Source organism: Mercenaria mercenaria, chromosome 13 (assembly GCF_021730395.1).
Source record: "Mercenaria mercenaria strain notata chromosome 13, MADL_Memer_1, whole genome shotgun sequence".
NCBI classification, from domain to species: domain Eukaryota; kingdom Metazoa; phylum Mollusca; class Bivalvia; order Venerida; family Veneridae; genus Mercenaria; species Mercenaria mercenaria.
Window position 1 is genome coordinate 12285806 of NC_069373.1, and position 26157 is coordinate 12311962.

The following is a 26157-nucleotide window of genomic DNA, read 5'->3' on the forward strand; positions in this document are numbered from 1 at the left end:
TCCTTTTGGTTCCCATGGCAACCAGAGTTCTGCATGGAATTCAATTCTTCGAATAATTTTGAAAGGGGGCCACCCAAGGATCATTCCCGTGAAGTTTGGTGTAATTCTGCCCAGCGGTTTTCAAGAAGAAGATTTTTTTAGAAGTTGTTGACGGACGACGCACGAGGGACGACTGACGACGCACGACGGACATCAAGTGATCACAATAGCTCACCTTGTCACTTTGTGACAAGTGATCTAAAAATTTAGCATGGTAGATCTTCAATTACACTTATTTTTAAATTAAGTTATATTGACATAGTGTACATAAAAGTGTTAAATAAACAAAAGCTTAAAACCACTATAGGCCATTATAAACCTCTAAAGAATACACAAATATATATGAAATTGTTCTGTAATAGTAATTCAAAATAAATAGCGGATATTACATGAGTGTCCTTTCATACTGAATTTATTAAAAAAGTTGAATAAAATAATAAAATACGAGTCTCTGCCAAGCAGTTATAAATTTTATTCAACGAATTTAATAAATTCAATGTGGAAAGTCACAAATGTAATATTCTTTTTATCAGATGTTAGTTTTTCCTGCTGAAACATAAAAAATTCTACATTCTTTAACTATTGTAAACAGGTCAATTTGACTAATGTCTTCTATACTATAAACAACGTTGAGGTCAAAGATTTATTATTGTATTATCAATTTTATGTACACGGGTGGTAAACGCACAATCCAATTCCCACTGGGAATACGCTAAAAATGGGTTGCGCGACTTCCGGTGCTGGTGTTGCGCATCAATATATACAAAATCGAGGTAGGTGGGTTTTTGTTTTTGTAAATAATTACACATTTACGAGTGCTTTCGAAAAAAAGCAAAATGCTATTCGACACAAAAATGAATAAGGATCATATGTATGAAATACCAACTGATTAATTTAAGAATCGGCTCTGTTATCACGAAAACTCTGATGGCTCGAGCTGTCAAAAAAGCATGGAATCATGAAAAATGCAAATTTTCTAACTCTTGTGCCTTCTTTCTGGAAATGTGACGCTTCGAATGATCAAACATATGTAAAACAGTCACGAATATTACATACACTTGAATGAAATGTTGCTTTTGGGGGAAAGATTGGCAAAAAAATAATCGGGAATGGGGTTGCTCCCCGGGAATGGAGTTGCGCGTATACATTATACACATTATGATGTATATGAGCAACTCCATTCATGGTGCGCAACCCCATTCCCGATGATTATTTTGTTAATTATGTCCTCGTAAGCTGGATTTGAAACAAATAATTTTGATATTCGTTACTTTATAACAGTTGAGTTATCATAAAAAGCATCAGATGTCCTCAGATTAAGCATATGAGGTCAGAAACTGCAATTTTTGTTGATTTCATACTTTTTTCACGTTTCGTGTCGCCAGAGTTTTTGTGATAATAGAGCCGAATCATAAATTAAAAACCAGATATTTTACATATTATGATGTATTATCATATCTGTGTCGAATAGCATTTTGCTTTTTTCGAGAAAATTTATTCTTGTCTCATACTAAGCAAAATTATAACTTCACATACCTCAATTTCGTCTTTTTTTTACGCGCAACACCAGCACCGGACGTTGTGCAACCCATTTTAAGCGTATTCCCAGTGGGAATTGGATTGCGCGTTTACCACCCGTGATGTAATGGATTTATTTCACTCCAGCGACATCAAATATGTGATAATTTACATTACCTGATATCATTGTGTATTCTGATTTTTATAGACACTGTAAAATCTGGATTATCCACTCTATTCCTTGCCTGTGATACCATACTGTGTACAAGATCTGGCTTTGTAATCAAGCATGCTCCATACCCTTCCTGTAGAGCCCATCTGCAGAAATAATAAGATCTAGTAAATCTATATAATATCCAACACTTCTTTTCTTAAAATTAAAACAAGAGCTGTCTCCATAGGATGACATATGCCCCCGATGGCACTTTGAATGAGTAGTTATGGCCGATGTTAGAGTTTAGGACCTTTGACCTACGGAGCTGGGTCTTGCGCGCGACACGTCTTCTTACTGTGTCACACATTCATGCGTAGTTATTTTAAAATCCATGCATGAATGAAAAAGATATGGACCGGACACGCCCATCAATGCACTATCATGAAAAATGACCTTTAACGTCTAAGTGTGACCTTGACCTTTGAGCTACGGACCGGGGTCTTGCGCGCGACACGTCGTCTTACTGTGGTACACATTCATGCCAAGTTATTTGAAAATCTATCCATCGATGACAAAGATATGGACCGGACACACCCATCAATGCACTATCCTTTAATGTCTAAGTGTGACCTTGACCTTTGAGCTACGGACCTGGGTCTTGCGCGCAACACGTCGTCTTACTGTGGTACACATTCATGCCAAGTTATTTGAAAATCCATCCATCGATGACAAAGATATGGACCGGACACGCCCATCAATGCACTATCCTTTAATGTCTAAGTGTGACCTTGACCTTTGAGCTACGGACCTGGGTCTTGCGCGCGACACGTCGTCTTACTGTGGTACACATTCATGCCAAGTTATTTGAAAATCCATCCATCGATGACAAAGATATGGACCGGACACGAAAATTGCGGACAGACTGACAGACCGACAGACTGACAGACCGACAGACGGACAGACGGTTCAAAAACTATATGCCTCCCTTTGGGGGCATAAAAAAAAAACAAAAAAAACTTTGTAATGTTAATACCCAAGACATGTCAACTTAAGAAGATCCACAGTCCACTCTAGACAAAAAATTTTATGATCCAAATGGATAGCTTCTCCATATGGTGGCGGCAAGTAGGGTACACTGACCACTAATAAAATCTGTGAAAAGATCCTTTGGCAGCATAGAACGAAACCAAGCAACCTCAGTTTGATTGAGTCAAATTGTGAGAGGTAATAAAATCTGCACCACACCTCTCACACACTAGCAATGGCTTAGTCAGTCTAAATGAATAATCTCAAAGATCCTTAAGGTTATAACACACTAAATAGTTGTTGTTCTTTATTTTATATAAAATTGATCTATTCCCAATGGCCGCAGCACACATCAGGACCAATTTTAAATGTCTGTAACCTACACTTTCTTGAAGAATATTGTCATTGCTAATTGATCTATTTCCAATGGCCGCAGCACACATCAGGACCCATTTTAAATGTCTGTAACCTACACTTTCTTGAAGAATATTGTCACTGCTAAAGAAAAATCAAAAGAAAAGTGGGGGTCATGTTTGGTGCAAGAAAAATAATTTCAGTCAAACACACAAACTGCAAAATCAGCTAAAAAATGAGACCTCAAATTATACTGGTGGTGTATGATCTAAGTTTCCATGAAAAAATTTGTCATGTTGTTATTTCAGTATGAAAACGCTACCTACATGTCAAGCATAGATCTGTCATGTGATTTTAGCAAAAAAATTGCAAAGAAAATAAGGAAAATAGCTCTACAGAGCAAAAAAACTGAGGACTATTTGTATCCTCCATTATGCGACTACCATTTTTTTTCGCGCCATTTTTCTATTTAGTGTCTGTATACCTTAAGGACAAGAAATTAAAACAACACTGAGTCCAAGTATGGAAGACTTTTCAGTCAAAGAGGTACATGTACCAAAAATCTTGTTTGATATTTATAGGTTATTAGCTTTGTATCGGGAAATATGCACGAGTTCTTCAGCAGAAATATTGCACAACTTTCCGCTGAAGAACGAGTGCATATTTCCCGATGCAAAGATAATAACCTTTTTTTTACATACGCATTTACACGTACAAATATTATGTAAATATCATAAATATATGTTCAATAGCCTGAACAGGATTGACAATACTGAACTAAATAGAAAAAAATAGTGCAACTACAAACACTAAATTACGTCACACACCCGATATGAAATTCAGGCGTCAGTGTATGGAAAAATATTGACGTTTCCGGTACCAGTGTAACTTAACAGGGAATAGAAACGAGTATGTAATGAATTAGGATTATTTCATTTCTAAAGTTATATAAAGCTCAAATTGCATTTTTTAACTACATAATATGAGTGTGTAAACACAAAATAGGAATGATAAAAGTGTTTGTGCTTATAAACTGGACTAAGTGTTGCACACTTAATGAATGTACAACTAGCCAGAAGTCACAGTACAACTTTGTACTACAACTACCACAACTCAGTTTTTTTTGTGGACAAATTACTGTTACTACATGAAGTTTAATTGTGAAAAGAGCTCTTTCTACACAGTTTTTTTTTTTCGATTTTATTCAAATTAAAATACATCTGATGAGGATTTTTCACATTTAAAAGTTAATATCTAATAACATATTTAAGCATAGTATTACTACATATTTCTTTCTCTGTAGAAATCCGTAGATACTGACCACATAGCATTACATTTCTATTATTTCTTTTTGCCATTCAAGATATCATCTTATGCTTAAACTTGGCGTTACATTTTCCACTTCCTAGGTTTACACTTATCACTTCCTAGGTTTACACTTATCACTTCCTAGGTTTACATTTTCCACTTCCTAGGTTTACACTTATCAACCTGTTCTCCGCAAGTAACTGCCAACCTCCCCACATGTATAAATCAGAGGTGGAGGATGAATGATTTCAGACACAATGTCTTTTATTAAATTGTCACAGAGAATATATGCCTCGCCTAGGGATCAAACTCACATCCACGCAATCTGTAGATCTGCGCTCTCCCTATCGAATTAGGCGAGTGGGCTATATAAAGTATCATAAAGGAATTGTAAAAGTAACGTCTGCGTGACAAAAGTGATATACAACATCTGTAGTAACAATGTGATATACTGTGCAGACAGTAACATCTGCAATAACAAAAGTAATGAAAAGTGCAGACAGAACGTCTATATATCCTTAAAACAAAACTTCACAGGAAAGAATACATGTTATATCCATCATTAGCAGTGCAGAATAATACAAAAAAGTTATCTTTATTTTACCTTTGCGGACAACCGCAGTTGAGATCTACCCCATCTGCAAAACTGAAAAAAAAACAAAAAAACCATGGACGTTAGAAAATTGCAATGTGTAACAGCATGCAAAATTGGAAATAAATTGTCATTAGACAGGATGCTATTACTGATTTGATAAAGAAAGTTGCAGATAATCTTTTTCAATTGATGTAACAGTGAGTGTGAGATTTCAATGTGTGTACTGTATGCTTATACAGGTACATGTAAAGATCACCTATATCTTTAAACATGCATTGGTTCCAAACATTTTTCATTCTTCTCATCACTATGACCTTGACTTTTGACCTACTCACCTTAAAAATAATAATGGATCCTCATTAAGTGGCACTTAAGGTATTGGACCCGTAATAGAGTACCTCCTTTTTGAAGAGTATTCAATTCCTACCATAAACCTACTTTGACTGCAATTTTCAGGGGGTCGTAGGTTCAAGCCCCACTGGGACCAAATACTTTTTTTGATATTTTCCTTTTTTTTCTAGTAAGTTTTTACTTCTTTCAAGACTTATTATGGATGTATTGTACAAAAGTGGAAAATGTTTAGTTTTATAAGCGATTTCTTGCTGTTCAAAGTGAATTTACCTCTGAATCAGGAGGGGTATAGTTAGACATCCTTAAAAATACTGAGTTACGTGCGGTAAAAGTTCTCTATTTTGCCTTCATTCTTTAGATTACATATTGTGGAAGAAATGCAGAGCAAAATTCAAAACAGACCCACAGGATTCGATCTTAATTTTTCAATGTTGGAGTTTAAATTCTGTCTCATTAAATCTGTTTACTTGAGGCACCCTAGAAAAAATGATATTTACAGTTTTATTTTGTGTTTTATAATTGTTTAACAATAGTTTGATGTTTCTTTTATCAAAATGTTGTAATGAATTCTCTGCAAATGTTTTAGATAGTGGCCATCACATTGAAATTTGTCTCTACTTGAGGAAATACCATAAATTATACAAAATTTACAAAAATGGCATGGTAAAAGTTGTTTAAAATTTGCAACACAGTGCGAAACATGGTCAACTTGAGAATTTACCAAGCAAATGTTTTTTTTTAAACATTACTATTAGGGGTCCAATACCTTAAACATTCAGTGAAGTTTGAAAGCTATTACACCTTTTTGCAAAACGGACTTGCCATTACTCAATTTATTGTATATGTAAAAAGTAATTTCTGAATATTTACATGTTTTTAGCTCACCTGAGCAAATGCTCATGCTCAGGTGAGTTTTTCAGATCACTCGATGTCCGGCGTCTGTCTGTCTGTCGTCTGTCTGTCCGTCAACATTTAGCTTGTGTATGCGATAGAGGCTGTATTTTTCAACTGATCTTCATGAAATTTGGTCAGAATGATTACCTTGATGAAATCTAGGCCGAGTTCAAAAATGGGTCATCTGGGGTTAAAAACTAGGTCACTAGGTCAAATCAAAGAAAAACCTTGTGTTTGCGATAGAGGCTGTATTTTTCAATTAATCTTCATGAATTTTGGTCAGAATGATTACCTTGATGAAACTTAGGCCGAGTTCGAAAATGGGTTATCTGCGGTCAAAAACTAGGTCACCATGTCAAATCAAAGAAAAACCTTGTGTATGCGATAGAGGCTGTATTTTTCAATTAATCTTCATGAATTTTGGTCAGAATGATAACCTTGATGAAATCTAGGTCAGCTTCGAATATGGGTCATCTGGGGTCAAAAAGTAGGTCATTAGGTCAAATCAAAGAAAAACCTTGTGTATGCGATAGAGGCTATATTTTTCAATTGATCTTCATGAAATTCAGTCAGAATGATTGCCTTGATAAAATCAAAAACTAGGTCACTAGGTCAAATCAAAGAAAAACCTTGTATATGCAATAGAGGCTGTATTTTTCAATTGATCTTCATGAAATTTGGTCAGAATGATTGCCTTGATGAAATCTAGGTCAAGTTTGAATATGAGTCATCTGGGGTCAAAAACTAGGTCACTAGGTCAAATCAAAGGAAAACCTTGTGTATGTGATAGAGGCTGTATTTTTCAATTGATCTTCATGAAATTTGGTCAGAATGATTGCCATGATAAAATCTAGGTCAGGTTCGAATATGGGTCATCTGGGGTCAAAAACTAGGTCACTAGGTCAAGTAAAAAAAAATACTTGTGTTTGCTCAAATTTTAATGATACTTGGTCAGAATATTTTTTGCCATGCAATCACTAGGTCTATGTTTACACTGTTATGGTGTATTATGGTGTGTTTCTCAGGTGAGCGATCTAGGGCCATCTTGGCCCTCTTGTTTCTTTTCTAATTTACCAAACCACTTCGTCGTGTATCCCATTATCTAAACCTTATCATGCTGGACATGATTGATCCTGCCTTTGCGACCACTGTAGATCATGATCAGCTTGCACATCTGTGCAATCTAATCATGATCTGCACTGTTCGCCATTCAGTCAGTATTTTTTTGTTAACACCCCTTTTAACAGTTAATGGTACAGTCCAAATTGAAAGACAGACAAGTTTATTACAGAAATTTACAGGGTAAGAGTTAAACCTCTCTGTCCCTATTCTTTATATGGCATTACCTTTGAAACCTGACTTCATTGTGATTTTTGTTTCTCTAAGAGGGGTAGGCTACATGAGGAAACAATGCTGACTTTAATATGCAATAACTTCAGGTAAACTTTAGTGTACAGTCACAATTTTAATTTGCATATATATTAAATTTCAAAAAAAAAAAAAAAAAGAATAACATCAAATTAAGTCAATCCCTTGTTGAACAGCCATCATTTATTTGAAACGTAGAAGTTTTTACCTAATATATATGCTTAACATGTAAACATCAACATAGATCCAAGTATTACTGACAACTTACGGTGAGACGATGGTAGCAGCATCACCAAAGTCTAGGTCATTATTAGCAGCAAACTGAACTATCAGTGGGCGATCCTCTGAAACACAAGTACAAACTTTTAGGTAAACATGGTATAATATACATCAGTTAATAATAACATCTTTTATATATTCAAATAATACAAAAAAAATAATTTGTCTGATTATTCTCTGACATATTTTTATATGTTATTGTGCATATTTTATCTGCTCTGTCCTACATATCTCTGATTTCCTTATTTGATAGTTTGCAGTAACACAGCAAAATAGGGATCTTTATTCTGCTTGAAAGGGCCATGTGTGACAATCTAGATCGTGGTCTACACTCGAATTTAAAATTTACAGCATTTATAAAATAATTAACATTATACTGTAACATGAAATTGTAAGTTCACTGCACAACAGTTTAAATCACAATTCCAATATACTCATTTCATGAAAGTCCATAACCTGTCATATCTTCAGTACATAAAAAAATTGAAAATACATCAATTTTTCTTGCAAAACTGAGGATTTACCTTTGCAAGTTGTGAATTCATTATCTCTTGCCTTCAACGACTGGACAAACGAGTTAGCGATAATCATTGGAGTAAATGCCAGATCACAATCGTACTTTCTAACCAACATCCTGAATGGTAACCTGAAATGTGCAGCACCATGAGAAAACCAGCATCCACGCAGTCTGGTCAGGATCCATGCTATTTGCTAACAGTTCCTCTAATTGCAATAGGGTTTGAAAGCAAACAGCATGGATCCTGACCAGACTGCACTGATGCGCAGACTGGTCTGGATCCATGCTGGTCGCAAATGCACTATGTTGGTTTTCTCATGGTGCAGCTCAAATGTTTATTATTTCAGCTGCTTGAGTTTCAGGTAAAACATACATATATAAATGAAAACTGAAGTAAAAACTGGTATTAATTACTTTAAAAAAAAAAACCCTTGTAGAGTAGTGAGTTTGATATATCATTGCCCAACATTTTGGATATATCACAGACCCGACGGAGATGCAATAACATCTTAAAAAACAAGAGCTGTCCGTAAGACAGCCAAGCTCGACTATTCGAAATATTGTCACAGAAGCAGGAAATTATTACCCAAAATGTGAAATATCAAAAGAGTTTTAAGTTAGAAAGGGGACATAATTTGACCAAAATACATATCAGAGTTATGGGACTTGATGTTATCAACTAGTTTTATAACCCCAAAGAAACATGTTAAGTTTCAATTCAATATCTGCATTAGTTTTGGGGATAGTAACTTGCATGTAAAACTTTAACCAGAATTTTCTAAGTCCAAAAGGGGGAATAATTTGCTCAAAATACATGTTAAGAGTTATGGAACTTGACCCAGTGAGGTTGGTAATTGACCTAGAAAAAGAATAAATAAGTTTCAAAGCTATTTGCCTTTTGGTAATAGCTGTATGTACTTGCACGCAAAACTTTAACCAGAATTTTCTAAGTCCAAAAGGGGGCATAATTTGCCCAAAATGAAGGTCAGAGTTATGGGACTTGGTGCTATCAACTAGTTTTATAACCCCGAAGGCACATGTGAAGTTTCAATTCAATATCTACATTAGTTTTGGAGATAGTAACTTGCATGTAAAACTTTAACCAGAATTTTCTAAGTCCAAAAGGGGGCATAATTTGCTCAAAATACATGTTAGAGTTATGGAACTTGACCCAATGAGGTTGGTAATTGACCTAGAAAAAGAATAAATAAGTTTCAAAGCTATATGCCTTTAAATGATAGCTGTATGTACTTGCATGCAAAAACTTAACCAAGGTAGGGCTGTCATCGATAGAAACGATATCGATGTATCAACGATATTTTTTGGTCGATCGATTATCGATTCCCATTTTTAAAAATCGATATTTTACACAGAGAAAAAAACTATCCAGATAAACACTCAGACCCTCTAAAACAACTTTTCTGCCTGCAAAAATGCGCCCTTAGTAACGGAAGTTGTCAATAAAGGTCATGTCTAAACTTGTACCGTAGCATTCTTTTCCAACTAGTCGGCACTACCTGTATGGGGAAATACATAAATACAAATAAAACACATGAAAAGCAGGCAATTAAACTAAAAATAACATTAACAAGAAGGTATATAGCATGTACATGAACAAATAGGTTGTTACTCTAACTTAATAATCGATATATCGATGTATCGTCGATATCTGTCTTCCGATATATCGGTATCGTCGATATGACAAAGACCCAATCAATGACAGCCCTAAACCAAGGTGTGACGCCAATGCCGACGCCGACGCCAGGGTGAGTAGAATAGCTAGACTATTCTTCGAATAGTCGAGCTAATAAAATGTATAAGTGTACAGTGGCAAGAGTAAAACTGAAAAGTGTGATTGATGATGTGTCTGTGTAACATGTACATCCTAAGCAAACTCCCTTGTACATGAGGATTTCTTTCTGTTCCCTTGTATATGCTATCAGACCTTAGTTTTTGTTATCAACATCTACTGTACAAAATGCATTACCAGATGAAGCTGATGTATGGTTAGTCTTTATCAACATTTTTACAACAAAGTTTACACACTTACTTGGAATATCTCACCATAGGGGCACAGATTTTCACTAATGTTTTTTCCTGGAACAACTCCATAGGCTTCTTCCAATGAAATGTCTCTTCAGTCATGTTCACACCAAACTCCATAGCTGACCTAAAAAAATGCAGTTAAAAAGTTGCTAAAATGATATGGCAAGAAATAAAAATTTTGATATTCTACTATTGCTGCACGTTAGTAGGTAGGTAGTCTTCAATGCCAGCAGACATTACATAATTACTTAAGATAGATCTTCTCTGTAAAGAGGCATTCATATAAAGGATATGTTTAAAGTTATCTTCATCTTTGGAGTTGTTTCAGTTTCATTCTCTGTTCAGCAGCACAAATTAGTGTCCATGGCAACTACTGTGCTGGAAGAGCTATAGTGCAGCAACTTGTTTCCGACAAATCCAATTTGCATGTGAAAAGTGAACACCAAATGAACATTCCGCAATCATTAGCTCGACTATTCGAAGAATAAGTAGAGCTATGCTACTCACCACGGCGTCGGCATCACACCTTGGTTAAGTTTTTCGTACCAGTCCACTTTTGACAAAATCTTTTGAGATAAAGCTTTGAAACTTTCAACACTTGTTAACCATCACCATGGCCAGTTATAGGCAAGAGCACATAACTCTATCAAGGATTTTGGCTGAATTATGGCCCCTTTTGACTTAGAAATCATGGTTAAGTTTTTCGTACCAGTTCATATTTTGGCAAAGTCTTTTGAGATAAAACTTTGAAACTTTCAACACTTGTTTAGCATCACCATGTCTAGTTATAGGCAAGAGAACATAACTCCACCAAGGATTTTGGCTGAATTATGGCCCCTTTGGACTTAGAAATCTTGGTTAAGTTTTTGTACCAGTCCATATTTTGGCAAAGTCTTTTGAGATAAAGCTTTGAAACTTTCAACACTTGTTTAGCATCACCATGTCTAATTATAGGAAAAAGTACATAACTCCATCAAGGATTTTGGCTGAATTATGGCCCCTTTCGACTTAGAAATCTTGGTTAAGTTTTTCGTACCAGTTCATATTTTGACAAAGTTTTTTTGAGATAAAGCTTTGAAACTTTCAACACTTATTTACCATCACCATGGCCAGTTATAGGCAAAAGCACACAACTCCATCAAGAATTTTGCCTGAATTATGGCCCTTTTTGACTTAGAAATCTTGGTTAAGTTTTTTGTACCAGTTCATATTTTGGCAAAGTCTTTTGAGATAAAGCTCTGAAACTTTCAACACCTCTTTACCATCACTTTGACCAGTTATAGGCAAATGTACATAACTCCAATAAGGATTTTGGCTGAATTATGGCCCCTTTCTACTTAGAAATCTTGGTTAAGTTTTTTGTACCAGTTCAAATTTTGTGTAGAGTTCAACATATGGCTTTGAAACTTTTATCACTTATTCAGTATAATAGTCTCTATATGTAGGAAAGAGTACATAACTCTATCATCTATTTTGGCTGAATTACGGCCCTTTTTGGACTTTAAAATTGGTTCACACATTGCCATTTAGTGCAAGACTTATCAAAATCCACAAATACTGGAACATTTTTCTTTTGCCTGAATATCTATGTTAATATTTTGACCCCATTCTTCAATCAATTCTTCGAATAGTCGAGCACGCTATCATCAGACAGCTCTTGTTTTATCTACTTTATCAAAAGTGTTTGCGGCCTGTTTGCCTGATATTCAAAGCTTTGACTGCAACCAGTGTTCCTAGCAAACTATAACATTTCCGTATTAAAGGGCTCTTGTTGGCAAGTCATTTTCCCTGTACAGTTTTGTGCAGCAATGCTGTCCTTGTTGAAATCTGGTGACATATCTATAGGTCAGAGACCACCAATTCAAAAAAGTACAGGGAACTTACTGGGAATGAGGTAAGTGTACACCTGGGAATAAGGTAACGTCTGTGCGTTCTGATTGGTCAGTCATGTAAACAAACCCAGGAAGTGATTATTATTTTTCAAAATTGATATTTTTTCACTGCATTTACAGTATTTTATCATACATTTTGACAAAATTTGCTACATTTTATGTGTATTGAAAAAAAGTTTTATCAAACGAATTTCTCCCGCCATGTCAATGATGTAAACAGGGGGTCATCTCATTCACACGAAAATTACTTAAAGAAAGTATCACTATTCATATGTTTTTCGTCCGATATTTTGGTAGAACTAAGATAGTTCTTGAAAAACTTGTAATTAGATATACAGGTTTCGATGTATGGAAGGCCGTACACGCCATAATGTTACAATGTAAGTCTATGGGAAAACAACTGGTGGTCTCTAACCTATAATAGAGCTAAAACATGACTTTCGTCGGAAGCCATCAAAGATAATGTAAATGACCACAAATCTGTCGTAATTGATGTAGAAAGACGTTTTCGTGCCAAAATAAGCGTGAAATTTGATCTTTTTTGAAATTGTGGCCTCTTTTTTAAACAGGTGTGCCCATTTTTATCTGAGCTTTTGGGCCAAAAAGGATCATTTTTATCTCTGTAATGTTGGAGAATGATCAAAATTATTAGACCTTATTTCTATTTTTTACGGAATGAATCGTATTTCAACTTCCAAGTCAAATCAAATGCAGATAACTGAAATTTTCACGAAAAAATGCAATCTGACGATGACAGGGACTGAGTCTGGGCATATAAATCGACAGGGGGTGACCTCAGTAAATTGTCCATATCTTTCTTAAAACTGAACATTTCTTGATGAAACTTTGTAAGGCATTTGGTATTGGATCATGTTTCACAATATCACTGTAAAATTGGAAAACGTGATACGAAACATTCATCTATAGGTCAGAGACCACCAATTCAAAAAAGTACATGGAACTTACTGGGAATGAGGTAAGTGTATACCTGGGAATAAGGTAACGTTTGTGCCTTCTGATTGGTCAGTCATGTAAACAAACCCAGGAAGTGATTATTTTTTCAAAACTGATATTTTTTCACTGCATTTACAGTATTTTATCATACATTTTGACAAAATTTGCTACATTTTATGTGTATTGAAAAATAGTTTTATCAAACGAATTTCTCCCGCCATGTCAATGATGTAAACAGGGGGTCATCTCATTCACACAAAAATTACTTAAAGAAAGTATCACTATTCATATGTTTTTCGTCCGATATTTTGGTAGAACTAAGATAGTTCTTGAAAAACTTGTAATTAGATATACAGGTTTCGATGTATGGAAGGCCGTACACGCCATAATGTTACAATGTAAGTCTATGGGAAAACAATTGGTGGTCTCTAACCTTTAACAAGATTCTACACAAACAGTGCTTCAGGGTTGGATTTTGTGTCTTTGCTTACCACTTTTTACCCGTAGGTTTTTTCTCCACTGGGTGTGTGATTTGTTAATTTAAAACTTGAAATTTCTTATCTAGAGCTTTGCTCAATGCCCATGATAAATATTACATTAAATGGTGTCATAAAATGCATAAAACAGGCTTAACAAAAAAAGGCATGTGGACCAGATAAGATGCCAATTATAATTTTGAAAGAGTGTGTACATGAAATTGCTCCAATCTTGCAAAACATATTCCAACAATCTACTGACACATAACAAATACCTTTGGACTAAAAGAACGCAAACTCTGTGCCAATTTTAAAAAGAGAGATTGAACAAAACCATCAAACTATCGTTCTGTAAGCTTAATAGCAGCTGTGGCTAAAATAATCAAGCATATTGCTGTGTCACAAATAATGGACCATCTAGACCATCCAAGAATCTTACATGAAAATCAACACAGGTTTAGGTAAAAGCATTCCTGTGAATCATCATTATTACTAACCACTGACGACCTATCACGTAACATGAATATTGGACATCAAGTCGGCATGGCTATACAAGATTTCTCAAAAGCGTTTGATAAAGTGTCACATTGTAGGCTTTCTGTAAAAATGTTATGGGATCAAAAATGACGTTTGACTAAGGACCAACCAATTCCTAAACAAGTTGTTGTGGATGGCGAAAGATCTCAACCATCTAAAATAACGTCTGGTGTTCCACAAGGGACTGTCCTTTGACAAGCATTATTTCAATGATTATATCAATTATAATATTCAAAAATTATATCAACGATAAAGCCAGTGACATAAAATCTTCTATACCGGTAAGACTCTTTGCTGATGACTGCGTAACTTACAGACCAATAACCACTAGCAAAGATCACACTATTCTACAACAGGACTTGAACACATCAGTAAAATGGAGCAACACCTGGAAAATGGAATCTAATACACAAAAATGTGCAATCATGTCAGTAACTAATAAAAGAGATAAATCTTTATATCAATAAAAGATGAAAGATCAAATACTAGAAGTTGTAAAAAATCATCACTATCTTGGCACTGAAATATCAGACTGTTTGAAATACAACCACCACATTGAATCGATAACATCAAAAGCTTCAAGAACACTTGGATTCATAAAAAGAAACCAAAAACACCGTCGTATTACAGTAAAAGAAAGAGCATTATCATTCACTAGTTACACCAAACTTGAATACTCATCAACAATATGGAACCCGCAACAAATAATGAACATAATAAAGAACAAACAATTACAAAGGAATGCAGCATGTTTTGTAATGAACCAGCCTTTTAACTCTAATAACCCGGGAAGTATAACATCTCTCTTACAACATCTGAAATGGCCAACACTTGAACAACATCAACAATATGCTGACGTAATCCTCATGTACAAAGTGATTAACAATCTAGTACGTTGCAGTTCCAGGTAAATACTATCCACTTCTGTCAACAAGATACACAAACTTTATAAAATTTGTGACATACAACTCAGAACTGCAGACTCTACGTTTATAAACATTCATTCTTCCCATGAGCTGTGGTCAAATGGAACAATCTACCAGTTAACAACACAACAGTGGACAGCCTGAATAATTTCAAAACAGCTGTCGTCTACACCTATGTCACAATGTAAACTTATATCAATTGTATAGTATAAATACATGTGGTTATTTTAACAAACCAATGAGTGATGGACTGCCATACCATTGGTACTCACAAAATTCACTTTTTAAAGTTTTATGACTTGTCTTGGAACACCTGACGCTGTGTATGGGAGTCAAGTAAGCCCGCGTTTTAAAATGGAGCGCAATTCATATGATGTCTACTTAGTGGCTTTGAAGACGAGTATCCCATCTGTATATAAAAGTAGAAGTAGAAGAAAGTGTTATTGTTACTCCAATTAGTCTGTTGGTCATATCATGGAGACCTGGGAGAAAATATTTGACAGGCAGTGTCTTATTTCCACATTTTATAGGGCTGACAAATTGACATTAAACATACATAAGTCTATAAATACTATGGGTCTATGCCATCAAGCACCAAGAAGATCTCTCAGCTCTGGAGACCTGGGTGTCCAAGTGGCAGATAAGCTTCCACCCTGATAAATGTACTGTACTGTAAAGTCACTGTCGGGAGACCAGCTACTATCTCCATGGACAGCGTCTCCAAGTTACCGACAGGGCCAAGTACTTTGACGTAACCTTCAGCGACGACCTTCAATGGGAGAAGCACACTCAAGCAACAGTAGCCAAGGCATAACGTACACTTGGATTTCTCCGTTGCAACCTGAAAGACTGCAGCAGAGCGGGCCGCGATACCACCTACAAATCAATGTTGTGACCCACAACTGAATATGCTGCAGCTTCCTGGGACCCTTACAAAGCTGAAGATGTCAACCGTCTTGACAAAGTCCAGTATCGCCTGGCCAGATACACGTGTAACAACTACACTGATAGGACTCTGGGATGCGTCACAGCAATGGTTAATCGGCTGGGCTGGGAACCTCCTCGAGAGCGCTGAAGAATCTTGCAACTGACCATGCTCTTCAAGATCTCCAACAACTTAGTGGACATTCTAGAGGCAGCACAGATAGTCAGAGGCAGCGACTGCAGAACCAGGGGTTCTAGGAGGCTATTTCTCTCATACATTAACGTCACTGTGTATAAGCAGTCCTTCTTTCCCAGGACGATACAGGACTGGAAATGCTTGCCAACCATGGTCACGGATATCCCAGACATCGAGGCCTTCAAGGCTGCTCTCCATGCCTCGGTAGCAGCCCCACCTCTGTACTCAGTGTAGACAGTTCATGTGTGTACCATAGTTTTAATTGTATCTATTTGGCTCTAGACATAAGCTCACTAAAATTCAAGATTTTTCAGTTCATTGTAATGGACATAAATTAAGGCACAGGACTCTGTTAAATACTTGGGAGCTATGTTGGATAAAGACCTATCTGCCATCTTCTATTGTTAATAATATTGTTAATAAAGTCAATTCAAGATTAAAGTTTTTATATAGGCAAAAGAGTTATTTAAATGAATCATTAAGAAAAACTCTATGTAATGCACTCTTACAGTGCCATTTTGATTATGCTAGTTCGTCATGGTATTGTGGACTCACAAAACAACTGAAGTGTAAACTTCAAATTGCTCAAAATAAGATTGTGAGATATATATTGAATTATGAATGTAGAACTTCTCTGTGTGTTTCAGATTTTAGTTATCTAGGTTTTTTAAATATTGAAAACAGGTGCAAGCAACTTAGACTTAATCATGTGTATAAAATATTTAATGATAAATGTCCGGCATATCTTAAAGAAAATTTTAAAAGGTGTAATGAACAACACCAGTATAATAGTAGAGGTAGTAGTACCAATTTTTTAGTGCCAGCTGTAAATGGTTTTACAACTTCAACTTTTTATTATAATCTGTGGTATTTTAGACTGGAACCAGTTACCTCAATTTATACATAATACTAAGAGTAAATATGCTTTTAAAAAGGAAGTTAAAAAGCACTTGATTTTAGATATGACGTTGGCTGAAGATTCCAGTTATATCTATTTTTAATTGTAAGTATAGTCAAATGTTGATTTTATGTGATATGATTTTTATTGTGATAATATTGTTCGTGTAATATATGTATGTCTATGTACTGACAACATAATTGTGCACTTCGTGGCCTCTACGTGAAACTAGTCTATCTGCTTCTATTTCTATATACACATAGACTAGTTTCGCGTTGAGGCAACGACTTACTCTGCATAAACTGTATCTATTACTATTATTTAAATTATTTAAATACTCTTGTCCATTATGACAATATTTTCAAGGACCCTATTGGAAATAAGCCGCAAGGCTTTTACAGGTTATCCTGTGTATTTATATATGTCATAATTGTGCACTAGTCACCAATAATATCTGTGATATCCAAGCTGTGTTAATATATTATGTGCTGTATAAATTCAATGTATGTGATAATTGTGTCAATATGATGTATATATTTACACGAATCTATCTATCTATCTATCTATCTATCTATCTATTAATCTAATCTAATCTAATCTAATCTAATCTCTTATCTAATCTCTATCTATCTATCTGTCTATCTATCTATCTAAGTAGTCAACTTTTAACTGTACAGCCTCTAGAGATGTGACTTTCTTGCCACAATGCAACCCTGGACAAAGTACAGTCCAGTTCTTGGAGTACTGTCTTGTACACAGAAAAAGAAGAATTCAGGTGTCTACAAAGCACAATGTATCCTTCACAGTGTATAGACTCTCTGTACGCCCGACCGGAAGTCGCCAAAAACTAGGCGTTCAGAAATCAAAACACAAATTTTTGCTGTCGCGGATGGCTTGGATTTTCGTTGTTTATTTCGTTAATATCGCATAAAGTAAGTGTATTTTTTATCTACATATTGTTTAAGAGCTACTGTTTACGTAGATACCAAACACGCCTATTAAAACTCTTAATATACTTCATTTCAAGTCAAATCACGTGTGGGTATTTGTTCGATTTTGTAATAAAACTATCAATTCTTTGAAATACATGTATATTGAGCTTTTGCAAAGAATTGAAACCTTTGCTACTTCGTAGATAAATATCTTACGCATCAATAAATACTAGCATGGCTCTATGGTAACGAATGCGTTTTCAGGAAAATGTGTTTTTCTGAGACATATATGCCGATTACACTGTCCCACTAGTCGATACATTACTGGCCCACTAATCGCTATTTCTAAAATCCGGACTGAACGCTTAGTCGAAAAACTGAACGCCTATTCAAAACTTCTTTTCATTCATATATTTCCATAATTTGACTTTGTTTTATGACAACTGACAGTTAAAAAGTAATAGTTATAATTTCTTTCGTTTTCGTAACAGTCACTGACATGTTTATATGTTATAACTGCAGTTTCGAATCCACTTTTCGTAAAGGTTAGTGTTTATTAGTAAATAATTATCAAATTAATTAGTCTAGCACGGCTCAGTCGCAGTAAATGCGTACTAATAAACTCTAACCTGCATTGTGTTTGAAATTATTTTTTTGTAATAATGATTAGATTCTTTACACTAACGCATCATTCATATAATCGTTAAGTGGCTCAACTCAGTGCTTGATCCATTTCCGGCATCTCAGAGACTTGTTTGGACTTTATGACGTGGACTTTATCATAATTCACAGAAGAAACAGCTGCCGTCGGCGCGTCTATTTGTAATTTCTGTTTATTTTAATATCCGGCTCCAAATAACCGCTGATATCAGTCAAAATCAAGCAGATCGAAGCTAGTATCCAATTCTTTTTCGTTTGCATTAAAAATTATTTCAGTAATCGCTACAGAACAAGCGGAAAATGACCTGGCTCCTATATAGAGCGGATATAATTTGACCAACATGTTATGGGACTTGCTGCTATCAACTAGTTTTATAACCCCAAAGGCACTTGTGAAATTTCAATTCAATAACTGTATTAGTTTTGGAGATAGTAACTTGCATGTAAAATTTTAACCAGAATTTTCTAAGTCCTAAAGGGGGCATAATTTGCCCAAAATACACGCCAGAGTTATGGGACTTGACCCAGTGAGGTTGGTAATTGATCTAGAAAAAGAAAAAAATAAGTTTCAAAGCTATATGCCTTGAAATGATAGCTGTATGTACTTGCATGCAAAAACTTAACCAAGGTGTGACGCCGACGCCAGGGTGAGTAGAATAGCTGACTATTCTTCAAATAGTCGAGCTGAAAAGGCTTTGTTTGCACAATGTTTATGTGAAGTTACAGTAAGGTATAAGCAAAAGTTAAAAAAAGATGTGACAAAAAAAAGGCTGCCAAAAAAACTTAACTTTAACCAAAGCCGGGGCTAGTAGAAAAGCCCCGCTATTCCCCGAATAATCGAGCTAAAATACAAAGAAAAAAGCAAAAACAGTGTCCTGTCAAGCTGAGCGGAATAAATACATATTTTTCTCGTATGTTAACGGAAACTCGTATACAGATTCTATTTCCTGTCCAAGACAAGGACATCGTTGGTGAAACAGACTAGTAAATACTGTTTCACTGTCACAAGTAAAATACAATACAAAACTTATATTTATAAATTCAGTAAGTACAGTGTATAGAGCATACAAGCCCAAACACTTCGTCATTTCGTTATTGAATAGGCGTACAGTGTTTTGGCCAATAGTGGGACAGTTTTTCTATAAAGATTTGCGACTAGGCGTTCAGTGTATAATTCATATGCATGTTGAATTTAACAATATTTAAACTATTCAGGATTGTAAATTCATATTTGTAGGTATAAACTCGTTTGCATGAATTTATAATTTAACATTCAGAAGCGGTTCTGACACGTATTTCACTCGCAGTTCCTAAATAATGGGCATTTTAGCCTGAATACATCGTCTTTTGCTTCGACCTTCTAGGTTTTGAATGAAAATACGTTTTATTTTCATGTGTTAATGTCTGTTAAACGGCAGTTTGTTGTAGAGACATTTATCATACATTGAAAAATATATACAACAAGAATATTTATTTCAAATAGCCACAGAAAAACATAAAAATACTCACTACCGACAGCTTGCAAAAATTTCAAAAACGAAAGTGAACGCCTAGTTATTGGCGACTTCCGTTTGGGCGTACAGAGAGTCTATACACTGTGTCCTTGTTATCTTGTACGTCTTTCTATTTCAAAAAAACAAGTTTCATATCCTTACTTTACCCATCGACAAAATTCAAATAAATGTTACTAGTTTTCCTGGAACTTAAATGATTAAGATTTCTTCACACTCATGCATATTCGACTGATAACTAAATTTAACATTCTTGGCTGGGTCGAAAATATTTTGTACAAATAAAAGTTCGTAAATTAGTGTTAAATTGTTAATGAATGTTAAAAAAATATGTTTATTGATAGTACCTTTTGCTTACAAAAGGTTAAAAACATCAACAATTCTACCAGAACATCTGTATTACTCTAGATTTGTACCAGAAACAACAACAAAATTGCACAGTAAGGCCAGCTCGAGAATTATTGAGACGAATACAAAACAAACGTGTACCGGAAGTAAACAAAGATGGAAGACGACTTGCTGTCAAAACTGGAACATGATGGTATTTTGGCATTATTGAGCACTCAGTTCCTTATATAGAATTATGCCTAGTGAGGCAAATAAAGCATTTAATGATATTGTTCGTTCTATATTTCATGAAACGCTTTCCTTTTTGTACAAGTTACATGGAACAGTATGAGTGCGTAAGTTACCGGATGTCTCTTTACTCGGACAAATGAATGGGTCTCCCAAGGTTGTGTTTTGAATCGCTTGTGGTTTGAAATAAGAGATTCCCTTGATTTTTGAGTTCAGTATGTCAGAGGTCAAGGTAAAAGTGACATGGAAAAGTTAAACTGTTTCCGTACTGGTCAAGACTTGAGAATGCTTGGATCACAAAACTTAATAGGAGAGATGTGTTTGTATACAAATTCTATTTTTAGAACTGATAAGACAGTGATCGGGTGGGCAGAAGCCGACCGTCCATGTTTTTTGTAAACAGTGATGTTTTTCTAACCGTCTAAACTTTCTTAAAACACAAATTTACATAAATAATTTTTTGATCACTGGAAAGGTTATAAAACAAGCAATTTATTGATTACTTTTAATTGTTATTTCGAAATAAAATGGATTAATTATGAACGCTTAACTTACACTGTTTTTCTAAAGGTTGTGAAAATCACTACGCCGCTTTTAAAATTATATGTCATTTAAAACGGTTATTGATTGAAAAAAGATATTTGGATACAAAAATATGAAGATTGTTAGTATTTCAAATCTTTTTGAATTTTGAAAATCCATAAATGAGGAAAAAAATTATTAAAAATTAAAAATTCTGATTCAATACGCAAACGGTGTTAAAATCATTTGTTTTGCCAACCACCAGATAAACAGATGTTAACGCGTGACGTCACGGCGATCTCTCCTATAGGAATGTTGATCCAGGGATCGAATTTAGCGGTCGCTAACTCGCAAAATTCAAGTAAGAAAAAAAAAATGCGAGTAGAAAGTCATGGCACTCGAATATTTTCTCGATCACGTTCAAAAATAGGGGAATTCGCTCGAACTGTCCTTTTCTCTTTAAAAACATCTTTGGGGCAGTTAATTTACGGATAATCACGTGACTGCTTGTAGACGCTTGTCACTTCATACAAAAATAATCATCGGATATCTAAGTAAACATCTAGGCAATATTTGTTTTCATTTTGGTCTGTAATTTGCAAAGTTCTGCGGAAATCATTCCAAAATGGAGAGGAAAATAACATGTTTCTTTGTGCAGAAAGGCCCGCGGAGACTGAAAAGGCTTAGGGGCAGTGACCTGAGAAAAACTTAAAACTTCAACTTCCAGGCGAAAGTCCAAAGAATCATTGAGTACTTTCAGAACCAGGAAGTCCCCGGCCTGTCCGGACCGTGAACTTTTATATGAAACAAACAACAACAAAACAACTTAATAAATTTAGCACATAAACAGCTTTTAGATAATTGCTAGTGGAACCCATCATCTTGCTAGTGGAAAAAAATGGCACTAGCAATTTGCTAGTGGGAAAAAAAGTTAAATTCGATCCCTGTGTAACATGACCCCTATTGATTTTTTATGACTTTGATCATTCCAGTATTCCAGCATTGAATGATGGCATGCATTTTTATCTCCAAGAAGTAACAATGGAATGTCTTTATCAAACAATGGTCTTAGAGATAATCCCCGAGATTAGGAAAATATAGTTGTTGCTTCCATATGTAAGAAAGGTCCAGAGTTCAAGGCCATTAACTACAGCCCAACCTTTCTCAACTGTATTGCTTTCAGAGTCATGCAGCACACTTTTATTTCAAACATTTTGATTGTGATACTGATAATGATTTCATGCATAGCACGTACCGGTACCAGCATGGCTTTCGATTTAAACATACTAGTAGCTGTGAAATTAAACTTTTCAGCTTCGCACAAGAGGTTTTTGGCAACCTTGAAAGTGGTAAACAATGAATGTTATTGTTATGAATTTTAAAAAGGCATTTGACAAGGTGATTCACAAAAGGCAGTGGCTAGGGTTACGGTACTGTATTCCTAGTCTCCGATTCTAGGATTACGGAAGTTCCGTATTTCTAGACAACCCTATGTGAATAGGCTAGGATTACAGAAGTATTTAAGAGGAATCAAATATATATGTACCCTGCTCCTTTTTGGCAGCCCCCCTGCCCCTTTTTAACAGCACCCTGCCCTTTTTGAGCTTTAGAAATAACACTATATACATTAGTGACATGTACCTAATAAAAGCGTGTTTATAAAGATAATTGCATAAGTAAGTCTTGAAATTAGCAGTTATTTTTAAAAACAAGATGGCATTGTTTTGAAAAAAAAAAAAAGAAGTCTGGCAAAAGTTTTAGTCACTGACCTCGATAAAGCAAATTTTATTATACCCCAAGAATTTGCCCTTTATTTCACATGAAGGAAGGGTAAAGGTAAAGGAAAAGGTAAATTTTATTTACTGTCGCTTTGTGAAATAATGAACATAAGCTCTGTAGAGCTTTTGAGTGACCCTATTTTAAGAACAGTTAAAACCAATTATCCCTTACCCCAAACAATTTTCTAGTACCAATTTACAGCTGGGTTGACTGAGGCAATTGTGATAAAGTGCCTTACCCAAGGACACAATGGGAGTAGTCAGGAATCGAACCCAGGGCCTTCACCTCCGTAGGAAAGCATTTTGACCAGTGCGTCCACAAATATATAAATACCCTACAGTGGCAAACCATAGAACAATGCCTGTACCAAGCCTGTCTGATTTTCTTTTACAAAATTAGATATAACTTAGTCAGTATAGACCACCATCACCTGACCCCTACCAGGAACCTAAACTACCTTACTCTGTATTAATACACACAATACTACTCCAATTCTTTCTTTCCAAGAACAATATGTCTGCAGAATACCCTTCCAAGTAACGTACACCGGTACCATCCAGCCTCAGCCTTAGTCTATTTGTTGAGCAGCTGGCCCCTGTACACCTTATTTAAGGTATTTCTTTTGTTTTTATCCATACTACAAAGATAATTGGTATACAATATCGTCGGATAGCATATTTTCTCTAGGCTTCCTTGTCTAAATGAACTGAGGCAATGATTCATAATTGTTTAGTATAAAATTAAAGTTCTCTTTAATTCTTTAAAAAAAAACAAACTATTTACTGGGTAATGCTGTTTCTCAGTAAAACAAGCTGATTGATGTTCCAAAGAATATCTCGTAATCGGAAAGGTTTGATGTATCAATATCATTGTTCTTCTATTTTTGTAGATAGCAATTAAACCAATGGGGACATTTCATACCGTGTTTTACTTTTATATATCTAGTGCCTAAAATGTAACATTTGTTACTGACCACCCAAGTTTACCAGCATTGAATTGATGCCAGTATGTTGTCTCACCAGTCATATATGAACCATTATTTATCACAGAATATACAATGTTGGACTTCCTTCTTTGTTTAACTGGCAAACATATTGAGTTACGTTATAATTTATCAACAAACTCTTTTTGGGAATAAACACTTAAATTGATTAATACTTAAAATGTATTTCTTGAGACTGTATAGTATAATACTTTACCTGATATTACAGATATATTCAGGCAGTTTTTGGAGGAAAGTTTTGATGTGAAGGCCCATGCAAACCAAGCTATACAGAGACGTGCTATAACAGATCAACTCTCAAAACTTGCTGAGGGGATTGGTTTACTTGACAAGGAAATCCACTCTCAGGTACAACATGCTTAGCCATTTCTAGACCAATAATAGAATAAAACAGAGATAAAACAAACAGAAAATATGCTCATAAATCATATTTCATGTATATTTTTACAGGTGTATTGTGTATACTATTAGGCTATTTAAATTTTCAACCGCAAAACTGGAAATGGCAATCTAGTAATCTTCATCTGATTTAAAGATATCTGGTGGCCATCTTTCACTCAAACATTTTATTGTAAGATTTTTATTTCAAATGTAAAAAAAAATCCTCATCAAATGTATTTAACTGCTAAACGAGCCGTGCCATGAGAAAACCAACATAATGGGTTTGCGACCAGCATGGATCCAGACCAGCCTGCGCATCCGCGCAGTCTGGTCGGGATCCATGCTGGTCGCATTCAAAGCCTATTTGAATTAGAGAAGCTGTTAGCGAACAGCATGGATCCTGAGCAGACTGCGCGGATGCGCAGGTTGGTCTGGATCCATGCTGGTCGAAAACCCACTATGTTGGTTTTCTCATGGCACGGCTGAAATATATAAATTAAGTTTTGCATACAGAGCTACATTCAAAATTAAATGTCATGTAGTAACAGTTGAGTGTTAAAAAACAGCCAATTTTTAGTGGTAGTGCACATTTATACTGTGTTGTCTATACAGGTATACAGTGTGTACTATTTTAAACCTAATATACACATAAACTTGATAATTTCATGTTTACAGAAACTATATATGAATTAATTGCTCGTGTTTTTAAATATGAAATTTGTGTCTATTATACCTTTAAATAAATCCATTAGTTTGCTTAAAATTGTCCAAGCCAGACTGGTCAAGCAGAGGTTAGTGATTCTGGCATTCTGGCACTGGCATCCTGTTTGTAAAATAATAACTGAATATGCTGAATAGAAATAGATATATATGATAGAAAACAAGAAAAAATATTGTAGAATTACTAGACTGATGTAAGAATTTTGTACTTCAGATTGTTGCCCACCATGAAGATTTATTATCACAAGCCACTGGAGTAGAGACATTGGAAGGTGAAGGACATTTCAGTTAAATATAGATAATACAGACAAACTATATCATAGACATCTTTGGTTAATTTGAAACAAGTAATTGCTTATCTTTCATGCTTGTTTGTGCAATATGTTAACAATTTCCTTGTTAGCATAATACAGTTAGGTAAGATTGAAAACAAATGTGATAAGGCATAAAAAAAATTGTTTATGGTATCCTGACCTACACTAAATTTTTGGCCCAACCTTAAATGTTTTTATGGCCTTGGAGAATATTTAACAAAAAGTTGCAAAACTGCACTTTTTTATGCTTTAAACATGGTTAGTGATGTTAGAAATCAACTTACTGATGCTATAAAGGCATAACCCCCTTATTTGTATTCATTTTTTGACACAAAAATAATTTACGAAAAAGTCTCAATAAAAAAAAGGCCCCCCCCCCCCCACCCCAAAAAAAAATCCAATCTACCTACCCTAATTTTTTTGAGCATGTTCCCGGAAACAAAGAGGTTTTTTAGGCCTAATTTAAATGGTAAAGTTTGATACATCAGGACACACTATAATATGTAT

General features: G+C 35.1%; 2 protein-coding genes across 5 annotated transcripts in view; one reads left to right on the plus strand and one right to left on the minus strand.

Moving 5' to 3' along the window:
• The window catches only part of LOC123529821 (tRNA-dihydrouridine(20a/20b) synthase [NAD(P)+]-like), a 32007-nt gene extending 11169 nt beyond the window's left edge, over positions 1 to 20838 (minus strand). Inside the window, exons 1-7 of one of the 3 annotated variants that reach the window (XM_045310358.2) lie at positions 20703 to 20821; positions 14588 to 14696; positions 10454 to 10573; positions 8411 to 8532; positions 7876 to 7951; positions 5004 to 5045; positions 1735 to 1875 (exon numbers count right to left, since the gene is read on the minus strand). In XM_045310358.2, the coding sequence (XP_045166293.2) occupies positions 1735 to 1875; positions 5004 to 5045; positions 7876 to 7951; positions 8411 to 8532; positions 10454 to 10566 (494 nt within the window). In that variant the 5' untranslated portion in view covers positions 10567 to 10573; positions 14588 to 14696; positions 20703 to 20821. Of the gene's footprint in view, positions 1 to 1734; positions 1876 to 5003; positions 5046 to 7875; positions 7952 to 8410; positions 8533 to 10453; positions 10574 to 14587; positions 14697 to 20353; positions 20483 to 20702 lie in introns of those variants that run through there. The other 2 variants (XM_045310356.2, XM_045310357.2) reach the window with 2 other exon arrangements.
• The window catches only part of LOC123529819 (conserved oligomeric Golgi complex subunit 5-like), a 28442-nt gene continuing 23038 nt past the window's right edge, over positions 20754 to 26157 (plus strand). The window contains exons 1-3 of one of the 2 annotated variants that reach the window (XM_045310355.2): positions 20754 to 20896; positions 24444 to 24583; positions 25551 to 25608. In XM_045310355.2, coding sequence (XP_045166290.2) covers positions 20860 to 20896; positions 24444 to 24583; positions 25551 to 25608 — 235 coding nt within the window. In that variant the 5' untranslated portion in view covers positions 20754 to 20859. Of the gene's footprint in view, positions 20897 to 21159; positions 21251 to 24443; positions 24584 to 25550; positions 25609 to 26157 lie in introns of those variants that run through there. The other variant, XM_053521179.1, reaches the window with a different exon arrangement.